The sequence below is a fragment of the Balaenoptera musculus genome, chromosome 15, assembly GCF_009873245.2.
Source record: "Balaenoptera musculus isolate JJ_BM4_2016_0621 chromosome 15, mBalMus1.pri.v3, whole genome shotgun sequence".
Taxonomy (NCBI): Eukaryota; Metazoa; Chordata; class Mammalia; order Artiodactyla; family Balaenopteridae; genus Balaenoptera; species Balaenoptera musculus.
This window is the reverse complement of record NC_045799.1, coordinates 15,434,313-15,453,685: the sequence shown is the minus strand read 5'-3', so window position 1 is coordinate 15,453,685 and position 19,373 is coordinate 15,434,313. Positions and strand designations below refer to the sequence as shown.

The 19,373-nt window shown below is 50.1% G+C and overlaps 2 protein-coding genes across 2 annotated transcripts in view; one reads left to right on the top strand and one right to left on the bottom strand.

The window, feature by feature from the left end:
* Positions 1 to 6,643: 6,643 nt before the first annotated feature.
* Positions 6,644 to 14,313, bottom strand: KCNS1 (potassium voltage-gated channel modifier subfamily S member 1). Its single transcript, XM_036824213.1, has 3 exons — positions 14,242 to 14,313; positions 10,913 to 11,956; positions 6,644 to 8,654 (listed from the first exon to the last, which is right to left on the bottom strand). The coding sequence occupies exons 2-3, from the start codon at positions 11,936 to 11,938 to the stop codon at positions 8,184 to 8,186; spliced, it is 1,497 nt and encodes a 498-aa protein (XP_036680108.1). The 5' UTR covers positions 11,939 to 11,956; positions 14,242 to 14,313; the 3' UTR covers positions 6,644 to 8,183.
* The window catches only part of LOC118880560 (transcriptional adapter 2-alpha-like), a 39,292-nt gene continuing 32,783 nt past the window's right edge, over positions 12,865 to 19,373 (top strand). Inside the window, exon 1 of the mRNA XM_036824215.1 lies at positions 12,865 to 12,998. The gene's annotated coding sequence lies outside the window, so the exon portion shown is untranslated. The remainder of the gene's footprint in view (positions 12,999 to 19,373) is intronic.

Genomic DNA, 19,373 nt, shown 5'->3' with positions numbered 1-19,373 from the left:
GAAATTTAAAACAGGACCCACATTTCACAGTCATTTCCTTCAGCAGTGCCTGGGGAGCTAAGTTTGCCAGACAAAGTGATGACGGTGGGGTGTGCTGCCCAGTGAGGACAGTGCAGTATTAGGAAGCCCGAGTTTGAATCCCTGATTCACCGCTTTTTTTTAAAATTCACTACTTTTTTGAGTGACTATGGGCTACAGTTTCCTGAATCTGCTCAAAAATGATCATACTATTTTATTATTGTTGCTGTTGTCTTGCAGGGTTGTTGTGAAAAATATATGAGATAAAGGATGTGAAATCACTTTGTCAACTGTAGTGTGCCACGGACATGTGAAGGGTGGTTATTATTTTCAGTTGGTAGGTCATCTTCACTCTTGGGAGCCTCAAGAAATACCTTATGAGTCAACCAGCTTCCCTTCCACCTCCATTTTCCAGTATGAACACCCTGCTTGGCCCTTATTTGAGCTAAAAAGCTTGTCTCCACACAAACGAACTGAGGTATGACTGTGGACCTCTCTGGGTCTTGGTTTTCTGTTCTGTAATATGGGGTTGGGAATGGGGCAGAGCTCAAATCTGATCATCCCTAAGGAACATTATGTCTCACTTACTCGGGAAGTTCCCCTCCACCCCAGGTCACTGCAAACAGGGAGACACCATCACAGATGTCCCATCCTAGAGCCCTGGACACAGAGCTGTCCCATGTACTCTGCAGTTACTCCTGAACATCTCAGAACAACATCTCTCCATTTTACAGAAGGTGAAACCGAAGCCCAAGAGAGCACGACAGCAAGGGATACCCCGAGGACCTGTGCGGCGCTCCCTTCCTCTTCTAGAAAAGGTCCAACTCCCACACCAGCCCAGGGTTCACATGGTGGCGGCGACCTCCTCACAGATGCAACTCTTTGCATCAGTTGAGTGATCCAGTCACCTCATCTGGACCTGGGCCAATCAGAGCTCTTCTAACACATTTTTGAAACTGGAACTGGGAAGGAGTTGGCTGGCAGGGGTGCTACAAGAGGTGGAATTAATTGGGAGATGGTGGTAACCCTGTTGTCTGCCACGGGATGCAGAAATCAGTCTCTCTCTCTCTGTCTCTGGGTCTCTCTCCCTCTTGTCCCTAGATTCTGTTATTGCTGAAGCTGAGTCATCTGGCTACCATCACCCACCAGTGACGACTGATATCGTAATAGGTATTTGTTGGGTTTTGCCCACCCAGGATCCCTTTCCCTCATTTTAATGAAAGCACCCCGTCTTTTCTTCAGGGAACTCCATCATCTGGGTTCTGAGAGACCATCAGTGGTGGTTCCTTCATCCCCAGCCATGTGATCAGCATGTGACCCAAACCAGTCCGGTTAGATTCAATCTTTGGTGAATTTTGAGCAGAGTGACACATAAAATAGAGGCAGGTGTCACTAAAGCATTTTAAATGCAGTGCCCTGAAGAGGTGATTCATGGCTTCTGACTACTTTGATCCCCGTCTTGCCCTCATTCCTATCATTCTCAGAGCCTGGTTGTTTAATTTTACTTTAATCCTATCCACTACCTATCAGATGCAGTCTTTTTTTGCTTAAGTTTTCTAGAGTTCGATTCTGTTGTGTACAACCAAAGACTCCTAACTGATACAGAAACTGGACTTAGGGTGGAGTTACGGCAACATACCTCCATAATTGGGCTGTCACAGGGCAAAACACAATGAGGTTGCTGCTCGTGCTCTAGCCTGGGACACCAGCAGACCATGGGATGCAGTGGTAAAAGGCTGTTTCCTGTGTTACTTGTTATCATTCGACCGCTGAGGATCTGGCTCTCAGGGAAGGGACAGCTTGTGTCACACTTCAACTTTAAGGATGTGAGGAATGCCCAGGCTGTGGAATAGAATGCCTTATTTCTAACTGTACAGAATAATGTAAAGGGGAAGTCAACAAAGGAAGTCCAAATATAATGGGGGGGAGGGGAAGAGTAGAGCATATGGCCACAGAGAAAGAATCTCTTATGACCTGCAGTGAGCTGAGATCTCCAAAAAGCAAAGATGGCCATTGATTCTGCAGGTTGCTGAATTCACAGCCCTGCTGCACATGTATGAAGTTAGGTACTGAGAGAAAGAGTGGGATTATGACCAGCGGAACGGCTGTAAGAGAGGATGTATGAGAGAAATCTGAGGCAATCTGCAACACCGGGGGGAAGCAGCCCTCACCCTTCCTTACTGCAGAAGTTTCCCAATGTCCTGCTTGCCCCAACCCTCAAGGCTGCTTAGCTGGAAGGTGAGGACCAGTTTTAACCTAGAGGGTGAAAAATAGACTCTGAGTAGGAAAGAACCTTGGATCCACAGAGAATTGCAGAAACTTGTTAATTGATGCCATCAGAAATTTGGCGTGTATTTGTGGGAATGGATTTTTGGGGCAGTGGATGAAGGAAGGGGAAACGTAATTTTGGACCAGGCTGATCTTCTTGACATGGGTGCACATACCATGGATTCTGGTATGGGTTCTAATGAAGGATGGGTTGGCTGATGCACACCTGGACCAAAGGCTGGCCCACGAGAAATGGAATTTAAAGTTCCCAAGTCCCTTAGCATCATGTAGAGGAAGAGATTCAAAGATTTCTGAAGACAGTGATGCTGGATTGGATCCATTTTGTGCCTCCTTCCCATAAATATCTCTAACTATGGCCCTCGGTGAACTCAGAACACTTTACCCTTGCTTGAGGAAAGTCTAGACCAGGAGTGCTGGGTGGAGGGGCTGCAATTTGAAGTGGGGTTTCTGATCTCAGAAAGAAGGAAGAATGCAGAGGTGCGGGAGGCCAGGTGTTGGCATTTAACTGTCAGAAATTAACTAGGAACCATCATCATCATATTCAGCAGGCATAGATCTCATGCCAGAGGGCCCTGAAAAGTGACATCAAAGGTGACCACTAAAGTCTTACTTGATTTGCATAACGAACAAGGCACAAGAAACAAAACAAAACTCAGCAAAACAAAAACCAAAGGCATTCTCCAGCCCATGCAAAATAAAAAAAGCCCTGACTTAAACCACCGTGACAGTTACAGATGGCCACCTAACACCCTGGCTTGAATTCTTTTATTGATCTAAAGTTCTTTGAATGAAGGATACACTACTTGTCTACAGGAAGGACTCTGCCATACTATGGCCTGAGTGGAATGTGAACAGTTCTCTTGCAAAAGGAACTGTGGCCATTTACAAGGGTAACTGGGTGCTGAAGAAAGGGAAATACCCAAACCTTTTAGGGAAACTTGGATGAAGACTTCAAGCTAATATTAATTACTTGGGTCCTAGAGGACCACTGCAGGTCCACCAATCATGTGAAAAATTGTGTTTTGATCTTGGTGCATATCACTGGAGGTCCAGTGGGATCCCAAAGTTATCCTGTATCTTCAGTTCCTGAATGATAGTTGGAAAAGATCCCTACATTGGCTCCCTGACCCATGGAGGCCATTATAATATAAGAGACCAGTAGAATTCAGTTCAGTAACTGTTTCAAAATAGACAACTCGACAGAGATACCACATCTTTGGGGAGGCTGCAGAGATTAGTGTTTCCACCAAAGCTCCCACAGGGTGAGGGATGACTCCTATCAATACACCATTAGTTTCCCCTCTTTGGCTGGTGCAAAATTAGATGGGTCTTAGAAAATGGCAGTGGATTATTTTAATCAAGTGGCAAATCCCATTTTAGCTTCTGTGTTAGGTACGTGCACCTAATCATAGTTCCTGGAGCTAATATACCTCTATGGGTTTCATTCTCTATTCGAAGAAACAGAAACCACTAGAAGCATTTTACTATTAGCTGGAAGGGATAACAGTTTTCCTTGACTATCCAACCCAGGGATACCTTAGTTCTCTAGCTCTGTAGCAGAAAGACTTTGATTCCCTGGTCATCCCTGTTCCACACAACATCAAACTGATCCACTATGTTGATTAACATTAACAGGGCCTGGAGAGTAACAAGTGTATTTTTTTTTTAATTTTATTTTTTATTTATGGCTGTGTTGGGTCTTCGTTTCTGTGCGAGGGCTTTCTCTAGTTGCGGCAAGTGGGCGCCACTCTTCATCGCCGTGCACGGGCCTCTCACTATCGCGGCCTCTCTTGTTTCAGAGCACAGGCTCCAGACGCGCAGGCTCAGTAGTTGTGGCTCACGGGCCCAGTTGCTCCGCGGCATGTGGGATCTTCCCAGACCAGGGCTCGAACCCGTATCCCCTGCATTGGCAGGCAGATTCTCAACCACTGAGCCACCAGGGAAGCCCCACAAGTGTGTTTTTGATTATATACAAGATAGCTTCCTTATGTTAGAAACATTGATAAGATTGTGTGCATGGGAAGAAGCTGTGAGCATATGATGTGCTGGGCAGCCAGGGGTTGGAATGTAATCGACACCTGCTATTTTTGCCTATTAACATCCTTCCCCTTTATTTTGGTGAACTCACATGGACTTTTCTTTGGGTAACTACTTTTCTTCCATCCCAAGTGGTCTGTTGTAGATGTTTATTCAGGTACCCTGCCCTTCGCCCCCATCAAGGGAGAGGCATCTGACTCAAGCTAGGCAAATCAACCTCTTTCCTGGGATTGGGGCTTTGAGCAGAATGATACAGGGAAGGAAAGTGATTGGAGAGGGATCATTTGAATGGCAATGTCCTCAACAGAAGGTTCATGGGTCCTGCTACTGAGGTCCCTAGACCTCCGCTCATTCCTACATTTCCTGAGGCCTGGCCAGTCAGTTTTTCCTTTGACTGGGTGAACTTCACCAATACCTTTCTGTTGTGGGCTGAATGGTGGTCCCCAAATATGCCCACATCCTAATCTCTGGAACCTATAAATGTTACCTTATTTGGATCTTGAGGTGAGATCATCTTGGATTATCCCAGTGAGCCCTAAATGCCATCTCAAGTCTCCTTATAAGAAAGAGGCCCTGGGAGATGTGACACACACAGAGGAGAAGGCAACGTGATGACAAAGGCAGAGAATGGAGGGATGCAGCCACGTGCCAGGAAATGCTGGCAGCTGCCAGAAGCTAGAAGAGGCAAGGAGAGGACTCTGCCCTGGAGCTTCTGGAGGGAATGTGGCCCTGCTCACACTTTGATTTTGGAATCTGGCCCCCAGAACTGTGAGAGAAATAAGTTTCTCTTGTTTCAAGTTTGTTTCATCGTTTGTGGCAATCGGTTACAGCAGCCACAGGAAACAGTACACCCTCCAATAAATTAATTTTTTTTCTTAAGGAAGTCAGTTTCTGTTGCTTGCAAACAAAGAACTCTAACTGTAACGGTTGTTCATCATTTCACTTATTTATTCTGATGAATTACCCTTTTTGACTAAGTTAGTAACCCGCTGGATTCCTATCACTTACAACCTGTGCCTAATCCAAGATTGGAACCCGAGAATGTGGATTCTGAGTCACTCCACGTATCACCCACCATCCCCAGTCACCCCGAAAGCACGCCAGGCAGCCAGCTTCACACAGGCAGAAACAGGCCCCTGGGCCCAGTCTCTCTATTTGCAGAATGGTTTTCACTGATACACAGGAGTGGGAGTGAGTTGTTGCCTTTCTACCAGGGCCACACACAGCCTCATGATGGATGCAGGTCAGATGATTTTTCCCTGAGCTTTCCTCACACCAGCTCTAGGGACTCAAAGTCTGGAAGCTGTCTGGCTCCTTGGTGTATGTCCAGCAAGACCACAAGGGTGGTGCATGCAGCCCTTCTGGTCTCTGGGCTCTGACCTGAGCAGAGCTGGGCTTAGAAGTTAGGAGGTGAGTGTGCAGGAGGGCTGGTGTGTGTGTGTGGTGAATTCATAGGCAGCCCCTTGGCATAGCTCCAGTCTCTGCTCCAATCTGGAGACTCAGAATCCACCCACATGTAGGGGCCTACTATGTACCAGGCCCTGTGCACATGCTGTTCCCTCTGCTTGAAACACGCTTCCAGGCACCCTCATTGCCTAATTAGGTATTTATCCCTATGATGGGATAGTCACTTGCTCAGGAAAGTCTTCTCTGACCTCGGTTAATGGTCCCTGCTCCCTTACACGCTTATAGTTCCCTTTACTTCATAAAGCTATTACATATTTATGTGGCTATTGAATTAAAATCCATCTCCCCCACTAGTCTGTAAGCTTCATGAGTATAGGAATATATATTTTGTTTCCCACTGTATCTCTGAAACCCAGTAAGCAGTTAATAAATAGGAGGCCAGGTGGGTAAAGTAAATCTGAGAAGTGGCGGGGCTAACACCGTGGTGTCTGTGTGTATGAGGAGGTGGGTGGGGGGGAGGGAGGGGGGCGCTATGGGGAACTGGAGAGGCTGCGCCTCGCCCAAAGGCATTTGAATTTTAAAAAATACACTAAAAATACTGTTCACAAAACACATCTGCAGGCCACACGTGAAGCCCCAGCTAATGCCTCTTCTAAAAGATATTTGTTGAATGAATGAGTAAAGAATTTACAAGGAAGTCATTTTTATTTTTATTTTTTTATTTTTATTTTTTAAAGATTTTTTTGATGTGGACCATTTTTAAACTCTTTATTGAATTTGTTACAATGTTGCTTCTGTTTTATGTTTTGGTTTTTTGGCCATGAGGCATGTGGGATCCTAGCTCCCCGATCAAACCCGCACCCCCTGCATTGGAAGGCAAAGTCTTAACCACTGGACCGCCAGGGAAGTCCCAGGAAGTCATTTTTAAATCCTCAAAAAGCAAGGAGGAGGAGAGAGGCAAACTGAAAGGATCTCCTTTTCGGTCTTGTCTCTGTCCTCTTAAGGACAAGGTCTCTCTATTTCCTCTTTCTCCTCAGTGCTCCACATGCAGTAGGCTGTACAAATTGGCTGATCTATTCAACGTTTACTAAATACCTGCTTCACACAAAGCCAGGTTCAAGCAGACAGTGTCTTCCATCTTGGAGCTCAGCGTGGTGGGACAGACAGAGCCACAGTCCGGCAATGACATGATAGTGATGGCTGTCCCAGCCACAGTATGTGGAAAGGGCTGCAGGAACCCTTCCCTCCCAACTTTCTCAGCAAATAGAGAGAGGATTCAGCAGGTGAGTATAAAACATGTGGCCCCAGCAAGGATGAGAGGGCTGGACCTGGCCACAAGGGACAGGAGGCTCAAGCGTTTGCCTGGATGGTGACCCAAGGTAGGGCTGGAAGTCTGCGTCATGGGCAGAAGGGAACTGCCAAGATCAGCCTGGGGGGATCTAGGGAAGCGGGGACAGGTGTCGATGCACAGCAGCTCCTTGCCACCAACACTTCAGAGCTGAGCTGGCTTTAAATCAGTGCTCCATTTGGCTTTCATCTCCCTCTGGGGCACAGATGGTGACCATCTAATAGATGGGCTGAAATGTGGAGATGGAGTAGGTCCTAGCATAGCTGGTCTAGACCTCAGGCCTCAGGCCAGGGCCCCTTCAGATTTTCTGTATCTTAAGCCAGCCCCGGGAGGAAGCTTCAGGACTATTGTTTAGCAAGTCTTGCCCATCCACTAAGGGGGCAGCCTCCTAGTCCTTCCTTAAAGACCTCATCTTTGAAAGCTGACTCCTGTTGGAAGCTCCTGGAAAAGAACCACCGCTGAGGTCCAGGAGCCTACATCTGAATCCCCTGTCTGGTCCTTTCCCTAGCTCTAACAGAAGGTTCTAACCCTATGAACCAACTCTGGGGGTTCCATGAACCCCCTACAACCACATGCAAATTTTGTGAGGGCAGAAGAAAGACCAGCGGAAGGAACATTGCCTTGGCAGACCAACGAGCTGGGATTCCAACCTTGGCTCTACCAGTTCTAGGTGTGCCACATCTGGGCAAGTCATTGTGCCTCTCTGAGCCTGTTTCCTCATCTGTGAAATGGGGACGATTCTCATCCTCCAACACAGGGCCAATGTGACATGGCTAAGAGACAGAAGGTGCTCAGGAATTGCTAGCATCCTTCTGACTTTCCCTCTTTGGCTCATGCCTGCATCGTGGGTGGCTTGGAGGTTCGTTTATAAAGGTCTCTGGGTTGCTTCTTACAGAATCTAGGGTAACGCTATGCTGCCCTGCGCCTTCGGAGGAAAGGACCCGGCCTCCAGGTATCATTTCTGAAGCCAGAGTGAGTGATACTGAGAGGTCATGCCACCAGGAAGAACTTAAGCAGGGGAGGAATCTCTGCTCTGTTTCAGCTCACTGCAGGGGTGTGGGAAGTGGGGCATGGAGCCCTGGTTTTAATAAACCTGAGAGTTTGGAGGCCCATTAGTGGCCTGGGCCTCCAGGTCTTCAGATCTTCCCTCCTGCGAGGTCTCTCGGGAGGTCTCCAGAGACGCCTCCGACACTCCGTCAACGCTGCTCAGCAAGTCCTCAAACTCCCAGTGGTCACTGTTGCGCACGGCAGCCTCCAGGGCCTTCTGGCATCGGTAGAAGTGGGAGAACTTGTTGAAGATGATGGTGATGGGGAGCGCCACCACCAGGATGCCCCCGAGGATGCAGCCCGACGCTGCCAGCTTGCCAGCCACTGTCACCGGCACCACATCCCCATAACCCACGGTGGTCATGCTCACCATGCCCCACCACCAGCAGGCCGGGATGGTGTCAAAGCCCACATCCTCCTCCTTCTCGGCTGTGTAGGTCACGCAGGAGAACACAGACACACCCACGGCCAGGTACAGCAGCAAGATGCCCACCTCACGGTAGCTGTGCTGGAAGAGAATGCAGGAAGTCAGAGTTGGTGAACTTACAGACCCGGTATTGGGCATATGGGGAAACTGAGGCCCAGAGAGCAGAAGGGGTAGGTCCAAAGTCACGGAGCAAAGCGGAGCTGGTGCCAACACCCAGGTGCCCTGCCTGCACACTAAGATCGTTCAACTACAGTAGCCAGCAAATCGCCCTGAGATTGAACACAGGCCTGATTTCTGTTGTCCAAAGTGCCTGCCTGCTAAACCATGGCTGTTTCTTCTAATGCAGGGGCCACTGGTGGCGCCAGCCTGTTAATGGAAAGCTGGTGATTTTTACACTGTTGCAGAACCAAGAGAGAACCACAGTTTATATTCCACAGTGTAAAGAGTTGGTTTCATGTCCTTCTGACTGGTCTATCCCATTTCTGATAAGTACACAAATATTTTCTGCCTCTCAAGGAAGCTAAGAGGATATATAAGTGCCCTGGACCACCCATTGAATGCACTTGCCTACGGGTATGTATATTTGTTCTGCCCCCAAGGCCAAGCCTTATGGCACTGATTCTCGAATAGTGCAGCTCTGTCCCCCAAGGGACACGTGGCACTGTCTAGAGACTTTTTTGGTCGTCACAGCTGGGAGAGGCGTGCTACTGGCATCTAGTGGGTAGAGGCCAGAGATGCTGCTAATCACCCTACAATGCACAGGACAGCACCCCACAACCCAAAAAGAATTATCTGGCCCCAAATGTCAATAGTGCTGAGGCTGAGAACCCCTAGTCTGGAACAGAGCCTCCCAAACTATAAGGTGCAGAGAAATCATGTAGGGGGCACTAACTGAGTAGGTCTGGGGTAGGGCCACAGATTTTGCAAACTCCCAGGTAATTAGAAAACTGCTGCTGGCCAGGGGCCTGGCTTTGAGTAGCAAGGCTCTCATCCAAAGTCTCACACCCGTGCCTTGGACGCTGCAGCTTTGATCAGCACTCTCCTCCTCCCTTGCAGAAAAAGCTAGCAGCATTAGGCCCTGGCTTCCTGCATGGTGGAGGCAAGGCAGAGTTCTGGGGCGGACTGTCCCTGGAGAAATGCTCAGTTCAGGCGTCTGGCTAATGGAATTCCCTCTACCTGCCCTAGCAGTCTGCCCAGGTCACCCTGCCTGCACCCAGCATCCTGGCTGCCCTGCCGTGAGAGCATGCAAAAGGCTTTCCTAAGCCACGGGTGGAAGGGGTCTTTCAGCACCTTTTAGGGATTCTTAACAGGGTTGCATGGAGCTTTAGGAGAAAGAGGTGCTGGGGTCAGGACCAGGTGGATTCTTCTCTGGGCTGTACCACTTATTTGCAGAGGAACCTCTGACAAGTCCTGCCACCTCTTGGAGCCTCAGTTTCCACATCTGCAAAGTAGTCACGAAAATACTTGCCCCTGTTTAAACCTCTCACAGGATCCCCTATTCCCACGGGAAAAAGTCCAAAATTGTGGGCCAAGAGTTCACGACCCTTCAGTACCCTGCCCCACTCACCTCTCCAACCTCTTCAGTGGGCACACCCTTCCCTCCATGTCCCCCTCCCAGCATCATCCTTTTCCCTCTCCAGGCCTTCTTCCAAGCTGTTCACATTTCCTCCCTCCCAAAACCAGGCTAATTTCACCCCCTTGAGGGTAAGCTTGCCAGGGCAGTGATTCACCCCCAGCGCAGGCCCCGACACAGGGCGGGTGCTCAATAAATTGCAACCAGGCTTTAAAAAGCCAACCCTCCAACCTCAGCTTCTTCATCTACGGGAAGGGAATAAATAATAGCATCTTCCTGAGGAAGCTGTCCTGAGGATGAAATCGATAATGGATATGAAATTGGCACAGAGTCAGCAGTCAGTAAGTGTTAGTTCTGGGGCTATTGCTAGACTTAGCCTATGACGGGTGACCTATGATACCCGTGCTCCCTGATAATATCAGCACGAAGGCTCCGCAGAGAAGCCAGTGAGCATCCTGCTTGGCATATTTTTGTGATGTTTGACAGATAGATCCAAAGTAACCTTTGTCTTGTTTTTGTTATTATTTGTTTGTTTTGGTTTGGTTTTGGAAAGAAAGACAAGCAAAGCTCTGCCTCGGTTTTCCGTTTCTCTCCTGGGAAACAGATAACAGAAAGACCTTTCTTACAGGGCTATTGGGAAGGTAGGACTGGACGTGAAATGCACACCTGGTGTCTAGCCCCGTGTGCCTGGACACCACAGGCTTGGAAGTCCCCCTGCTAACCTGCCCCATGGTTACACCCGCCTCCACGAAACCCCTAACCTTACCTTGAGCGTTGCACCCAGCGAGCGCAGCCCAGTGGAGTGGCGCGCCAACTTGAGCACGCGGAAGATGCGCATGAGACGGAACACCTGCACCACCTTGCCCAGGTCACCCAGCTCCTCGCCACCCGCTCCGACCCGGTCTCGGAGTGCCACGCCGGCCAGTAGCGTGAGATAGAAGGGCAGCACAGACACGATGTCGATGAGGTTGAGCGGGTGGCAGAAGAAGTTGCGCGTGCTGGGCGCTAGCAGGAGGCGCGACGACACCTCGAAGCTGAACCAGGCGATGCAGAAGTACTCGAGGTGCCGCAGCACCGGGTCGTCGCGCAAACCTTCCACCCTGCGGCCCGCAGCCACCGCGGCCACGGCGGCCGCTGCCTCGCGGGCCTGGTACTCGGGCAGGCTGTGGATGCACATGGCGGCGATGGAGGCGAGCACCACGCCGATGGAGACGCAGCTGAAGAGCTTGCTGGGCAGCGAGTAGCCCGGGTTCTCCATGGTGAGCCAGAGGCGGCGGCGCAGGCGGCCGCAGCGCACCGCCCCGTAGCGCGCCAGCTCTCGCTGCACGTCAGAGATCTCTTCGGGGCACGGGTCCACGCTGCTCAGCGTGTCGCTGTCCTCGTCCCAGACGCGCGGTCGTGCCACGCGCCGCTCCAGGTAGCGCGCGCGGCAGCACGTGGCCAGCGCGCTCTCGCCCAGGCCCCAGTAGTCGGCCTCCTGGCCGAAGGCGAAGACGCACTGCTCGTCGAGCACGTGCAGGCGGCCGGTGCGGTAGAAGTGCAGCAGGCTCAGGAAGAAGCCCGGGTGCCGGTCGAAGTAGAACTCGCGCGCCGCCGCGTCGTAGTCGTCGCACAGGCATCGCGCCTGCTCCTCCGACGCCGCGGCCTGCAGGCGGCCCAGCCGCGTGCCCGGGAAGCGCGCCAGGGCGCGGGCGCTCAGCTGCCGCCGCACGCCGCCCACGTTCACGCGCAGCGCCTCGTCGCTTCGCCGCCAGGGGACCCGGGCTCCGGGCCCCGGGGACTCGCTCACCATGGCTGCCGCGCGCTGGCCCTGCGGACAGGGGAGGGGCACGCTGAAGGGGGCGTTCCCGGACCACCTCCCTTCCACGAAGACCGGGTCTAAATCCCCTCCCTGCTCCATCCCCAGCCAGGGGTGTTGGAGGCTCTACGTGAAGCGTCTGGTACGCCGTAGGCACACAGTGTCAAGTGCCCTCTGGACTCAAGAGTCAAGCTTGGGCTTGAATATCCCTCACTCCCCCACTGGGGTCCTTGGCCAAATCACTGAGAACTCCCCCCACCCCTTCATTTTCATAAAGTGGATGCTGAGATGTCCCTTGGAGGATTATGAAAGCTATCGAATGGCAGGATGTCCTGGCACCGAGTGGCTGCTCATTCAGGACGTCTCCTTGCCCAAACTTGGATTCTCGCATACCAGAGGCTTCCTATGGGCTCTTGCTCAAGCCAGCACTCTGAAGCTCAGCTTCCTCCTCTACACAGCGGGATAGTAAGCATTACTATCTAGGGTCGTTGAGAGAATCAGTTTAGACCAGAAGTTCTTAAGGTGTGTTCCCTGGACTACCAGCTTCACCATCACCTGGAATTTGTCAGGGGTGCAGCGTACTCTCAGCCTGCTCTGGACTTGCTGAATCAGAAAGTCAGGGGATGCGGTCCAGCAGTCTGTGTTTCAACAAGCTTGGAGGGTGATTCTGATGCGTGGTCAAGATTGAGAGCCATTCGCTTAGACTATTTAAAGCATCTGTAGAGTCAGTCTGATTGAAGTTTGGCACTCTTGTGTGACCATAAGCAAGTCATGTCACCTCTCTGAACTTCTGTCAAATGGAGCTAAAAATATCCATCTCCAAGTGTGGTTAGAAAGATTAAATGACCTTTAGCAGGCCTGGCTCCCAGAAGGGGTGTAGTAAATCATCGACCTGTTTGTCTCCTGGAGTCAGGCAAACCTGGGTTTATAGCCACCCTTGATGCATCTGGAGCCTTGAGGAAGATGCTTTCCTCCAGTTCCCATTTTCTGGCATGATGCACAATTCACAATGCGGACAATAGCACCTGCTCCCAAGGAAGGCTGGAGGATTAAGGTAGGTTATGGAAGTGCTCGGCCTTAGTGGATGCTCAGGAAATGTTACATCTTTCCACTGCTTACTGTCTCCAAGTTCTGCTGGAATTGAGGACTAGTGACTCACCTCCTGACCCTCAGAAATCTCATCTGTGCTGTGGGTTCAGTAATGCCTGCTTCCCTTGGGTGGACGGGGGACTGAGTATGTATCAAGCAGCTGGCCCAGTGCCTGGCAGGGAGCGGGCAGGGTGCCCTTCACTTACCCTGGGCTTGGTGTTTAAGGGGGTCAGGGTTTCGTCCTTAGCTCTGTCACTTGTGTGACCTCTGGCCAGTCTCCTCCAGCTCTGGGTTTTAGCTCCCTTATCTATAGAATGGGGATAGCAGCACTTCTGGTGAAGGGTTATTGTGAGTATGTGTGCAAAGCCCCTGGAACACAATAGGTGCTCAATAACTGTCAACCCCTTGCACGTCCCTCATCAGACATAGGTTCAGATTCTGAGTCTGCCACTTACTAACTGTTGACCTTGAGCAGAATCATGCCCCTCTCTGAACTTCAGTTTCCTCATCTGTAAACTGGGGAACATCATACTTTCCATAAGAAGTTTTGAGGATTAAATGAGGTAAATTGTTTATCGGCAGCACAGTCCCTGGCACATAATTTGTGCACAATAAATACATATGTGATGCAGCTCCACGCCTTCCCCCCCTGCTTGGACTTGTTGTCAAAAGATGGAGTTTCTAATCTAGTTCCATCAACCATTAGGTGCAGGACTGTGGGCAAATCGCTTTCTCTTTTTTTCTGGAACTCACCTCCCTGCTCTATGAAATGGGATGATTAATTTAACAAACCTTCCCTGCCTAGAATCTGAGGATCAGTAAGAAAGATTAAGTGATTTGCTCAAATTACCCTGCTAGCCCATGGCACAGTTGAGGTTGGAAACTAGGCTTTTTGATTCAAGACTCTCTCCACACGTTTATTCTGAGCACCTACTACGTGCTGGTCATTTCGCTGGGCTCCAGATACACTTCGCGGGTTTAATCCCTCCACCAACCCTGACAGGGAGGTTTTCGAATCCCACTGTGTTGATGAGCAGACAGGACAGCCCAAGCCCGGCCAGCCCCACATTGCTCCCTCCTGGGTTAGGGGTGGGGGGGTCTCATAGCGGGGACACGGGCACCGGGACCCAGGGCAGCCTGGCCTCGCATTCTCGCAACCCCCGCCCCTTCCCCGGACCGTGCCTCCCTCCCCCAGGGAGGTCCCGTACCTGTCGCGGGCCCTGTAGGGCGTCCGCCAGCAGCGTGGTCCCGGAAGGTGCCGAGGTTGGGGAGCCGCTTGCCGCGCCCGACGTCTCTGCCCGGAGGCCCCGCTGACCCCTCCTTCCCCGTCTTCCTCCGTCCCGGTGGCTGAGGCCGCATCGATCGCTGCCGGGGGAGGGAGGGAGGCCGCGGGCTGTCGGAGGTGGGGGTTTCTATTCCTGACTCAGATGGGGAGAGGGGGTATGTCTGGAGACGGGGCCCAGCCAGGACATCCCCCCACAAGTCAGGGGCCAGGGGATGAGGGGTAATTTAAGGGGCGCGGGTCCCTCTAGAGAGGGATTTTGGCCGGAGCTTCTCTGACAAAGGAACAACAACAGCAGCAGCAGTAATAATAGCTTCCTTTAATTGAGTCCTTAGTATGGGCCAGGCACCAGGCTTCAGGTGACTTACCTAAGTTATTCCTGACACAAACGACATGGACAGGGTCTTCTGTTACCCATTTCACAGACAAGCCCCAGTCATTAGCTCAGGGTACTTAGCTAGGAGTTGTGGACCTGGGATTGCAACTCACATCTTCCAAGATTTCTGCAGGGAAATCTTGAAACAGATCAAGCCTGAAACAGATCATTTTGCCCCTGAAGTTCAGTGTCATCACCTGCCCACAGATTCCTGATTCGTGGTGCCGGGGGTAAGAGAGAACTGTGCCAAAGAGTTTTGTCAAGGTTGTGTAACCCACAAGCATTTATTAAGCACCTACTGTGTGCCTGGTTGGGGAGAGGGTTCTGAAGATTAGGACCTGGATACAGGAAAGGATTCCTACTTTACAAATATGGTTAATAATAATGATTTATCTATTGAGCTCTTACCTTGGGCCCAGTAGTCTACAAACCTCATCTCTTAAACTGCAAATATATCTGTGGCGTAGGTGCTAGTATTGATATTATTCCAATCTCACAGATAAGAAATGTAAGGCTTTGAGAGGTGAGGTGACTTGCTCAAGGTCATATGGTTGACTTCTGAGTCCTCTAGGCCAACACTGTCCAATAGATGTAATGTAAGCCACATATAGAATTTTAAATTTTCTTATAGTGACATTTAAAAACAGTAAAAAGAAACGGGTGACGTTAGTCTTAATAATGTATTTTATTTAACCAAAATATTATAATTTCAACATGGAATCAGTAAATAAATTATTAACGAGATATTTTACATTTTCATTTTGCTGCTAAGTCTTCAAAGTCCAGGCTATTAGTTTTTTTTCTTTTTAAATAAATTTATTTATTTTATTTATTTATTTTTGGCTGCATTGGGTCCTCGCTGCCACGCGTGGGCCCCCCTCCAGCTGCGGCGAGCGGGGTCCACTCCCTGTTGCGGTACGCGAGCCTCTCACTGCGGTGGCCCCTCTCGTTGCAGAGCACGGGCCCTAGGTGCACAGGCTTCAGTAGTTGCAGCGCACGGGCTCAGTAGTTGTGGCTCACGGGCTCTAGAGCACAGGCTCATTAGCCGCGGCACACGGGCCCAGCCGCTCCATGGCATGTGGGACCCTCCCGGACCAGAGCTTGAACCCGTGTCCCCTGCATTGGCAGGTGGATTCTTAACCACTGCACCACCAGGGAAGCCCCAGGGTATTAGTTTTTTATTGCTGTGTAACAAATTACCACAAACTTAGCAACTTAAGGCAATACAAAGTTGATCATCTCATAGTTTCTGTGGGTCAAAAGTCTGGGTATGGCATGGCTAGATTCTCTACTCAGGGTCTTACTAGGTTGAAGTTAAGGTGTCAGCCAGGGTGGTGGTTCTCATCTGGGGTGTGAGCTTCTCTTCCAGCTCACAGATTGTTGGCAGAATTCGTTTCCCTGTGGTCGTAGAACTGACCTCCCTCTTTCCCTGCTTGCTGTCTGCTGCGGATCACTCTCAGCTCCTAAAGGCTGCCTGCGGTTCCTGACCACGTGGGCCCACAGGCAGTCCCAACGTGGAGGTTTAAATTCTCCTAGGCAAACCGGAGGGCTGTGTGAGCAGCCAGAGGAAATGCTCTGCTTTTAAAGGACTCCCCTGCTTAGGCCAGGCCCACCCAGGACAGTCTCCTTTTTACCTGCTCTCAAAGAGGAGGAGAGTATACAGGGGTAAGGGTCACTGGGAATCATCTTAGAATTCTGCCTACTACATTCACCGACGGTAAATCCCAATTTGGGTTAATCACATTTCACGTGCACAGTAGCCACTTGTGACTAGTGACTACCATATTGGACGGTGCATCTCTGGGCTGTGCCACTTCAGTTCTTCCCTCAAAATAAGAGATTATGCCTACAGCCCGTGCTCTGCAACAAGAGAAGCCACCGGCTTTGTGACCACCTAGAGGGGTGGGATGGGGAGGGTGGGAGGGAGGGAGATGCAAGAGGGAAGAGAAATGGGAACATATTGTATATGTATAACTGATTCACTTTGTTATAAAGCAGAAGCTAACACACCATTGTAAGGCAATTATACTTCAATAAAGATGTTTAAAAAAAAAAAAAAAAAAGAGAAGCCACCGCAATGAGAAGCCCACGCACCGCAACGAAGAGTAGCCCACGCTCTCCGCAACTAGAGAAAGCCCGCGCGCAGCAACAAAGATCCAACACAGCCAAAACTAAATAAAAATTTAAAAGAAAAGAGGTTAGAGCAGGAAGATGCTCTTGTCTGATTCCCTCATTTTACCGGTGAGGAAACAGAGACCTCCTAGGGAGGAAACAAGTTTTTAAAATTTTAATTTACTTTAATAAATTGAAGTACAATGTTCTTATAGTAAAGTGCATGAATCTTAAGTTACAGCTGAATGATTTGTTTTTTACATATCTATGCATCTGTGTGACAGCCACCCAGGTCAAAATAGAGAATGCCACCAGCACCCCGGTAACCTGGGGGTGGGCAAATATATCTAACTGGGGACATTGCTATTGGTGTCATACTTGGTGAATTCCTACTAAAACTCAAGGTCTTGGCTTGGCTCCCCCTCCTTCAGGAAGTCTTCGCTGGTCTCCAGGCTGAGTTAGGTCCCTCCTGGCCTCCCGTGGTCCCCTGGATTCCTCCAGTCTGATGCATAACATAAACTCTGTAGCTAGGGCTCTGTCTCAGCCTCCAGTGTGGGAGCTCTGTGAAGGCACAGCCTAGAGCCTGCACTAAGTGGTGAGCAAACATTTCGTGGATGAGGGAGGGAGGAAAGCGAGATTGGAGTTTGAAGGCCCAGGCTCCTGGACACAGGTGCCCAGCCTCCCACCGCATTTTCCAGAAGGGCAGTGGAGACAAGCAGTGGAGATGGAGCTGGATGGGCTGGAATTTGGTAGCTGAGGACAGAACTGACACTGCAGAGACCAAAGCACAGACCTTATGGAACAGTAGTAAGTTAGCCAGGAAGCTAAGCAGGTGACTCTAGAATGGCCTGTGGAGTTGCTGCCACCTGTAGCCAGGGAAGCCGTGACCTGTGATCTGCCGCCTGCAGCTGTTCCAGGCAACTAGCTCAGAACTCAAAGCCTCAGGACATGGGGCCCTTGGCAGCCAAATCCTAACTGGCTCATGTGGGAATCTCTTCCTCCTGATGCCTTTCAGGAAAGGAACCCAGGGCAATGAGCTGCACACCCTCAGACTCAGGCTCTAGGTACCTAGAATTAAGGCTGGTCACTCATGCTTCTTGGGTCTTGGGTCTTGTGATCCGCAGTTTTCAGATGTGGAAACTGAGTCTTTAGAGCTAGAAGGAATTTTCAAATTCCTTCTTTTCAATAATTACAGAATGTAATTATTGTGGTCAATAAGGTTGTAAGCTTTGGCATCAGACTCCTCGGGGTTGAATCCCGGCTCTACTAGTTATAAGCTGTACAACCTTGGCCAGATTAACCTCTTTGTGCCTCAGTTTCCTCATACATGATGTGGGCAAAAATGATAAAGCCTACATAGTAAAGCTGTGAGCACTTAATGAGATTTTACAGGTAAAGTAATGAAAATGACACCTGGTACAGGGTAAGTGCACTGTGATTTTAACTGTGGCTGATTTTATCAGTATCTGAGGATGAACATGATATGGTTTAGTTCTGGCTGTTTCACCTCTTAGCTCAACGCTCCGCTCCTTCATTGTCAAATGGGAATAACGATACCCACCTTTCTCGGGCTTATTGGGTGGATGAAATGATCTTTTAAAGTGTGAAGCAGGGCTTCCCTGGTGGCGCAGTGGTTGAGAATCTGCCTGCCAATGCAGGGGACACGGGTTCGAGCCCTGGTCTGGGAAGATCCCACATGCCGCGGAGCAACTGGGCCCGTGAGCCACAATTACTGAGCCTGCGCGTCTGGAGCCTGTGCTCCGCAACAAGAGAGGCCGCGATAATGAGAGGCCCGCGCACCGCGATGAAGAGTGGCCCCCATTTGCCACAACTAGAGAAAGCCCTCGCACAGAAACGAAGACCCAGCACAGCCAAAAATAAATAAATTAATTAATTTAAAAAATAAAATAAAGTGTGAAGCATACAGTGGGCGTTCACTAAAGAATAATAATCATTATCTGAATTAGACAAGCTCTTAGTGTGATAAATCTGTAAGGAACAACCCCCAAATCTCACTGACTTCCTATCACAAACACTTATTTCCCTCTCACAAGTTTGAAGATTGGCTGGGACACCTCAAGTTCAGGCCTGCCCCTCCCCACCAGGTGTCTTTCATCTGAGACCAGTGGCTTCTAGGCAAGTTCTTCTCATGGCAGAGGGTGGAAGCTCCAAGAAGCCTGATGCCTTGCCTTGAAACTGGCACACTGTCACCTGCGCCCACGTCCCATTAGCCAAAGCAAATTCCAGGGCCAAGCCCCAAATCACTAGGCAGGGGATGTATACTTTCCTCCACAAAAGCCAGGGTCAGGTTGGGGAGGGAAGGGGAGACTATGGGCAAAGAATACAATGTACCGTATTCTCTGAGTTAACCACATGAGTTTATAGATGGGCAAACTGAGGCCCAGAAAGAGGAAGGGAAATACCCAAGCTCACAGGCAGTCAGTGACTCCCTGAATGTTCTCCATCTTCTCCCCTCCCAGGCCTCACCTTGTATCCATATAATTAGCATTTGCTGCTTTTGAGTCATCAGTTCAGCCATTTGAATCCTGTGAGAAGGACTGTGGCAGTGA

Coding starts and splice junctions, on each gene's coding strand:
- KCNS1 (XM_036824213.1), bottom strand. CDS start 11,938: ATGGTGAGCGAGTCCCCGGGGCCCGGAGCCCGGGTCCCCTGGCGGCGA. Junction 8,655..10,912: donor CGCTGGGTGCAACGCTCAAG/GTAAGGTTAGGG, acceptor ATTCTCTTCCAG/CACAGCTACCGTGAGGTGGG.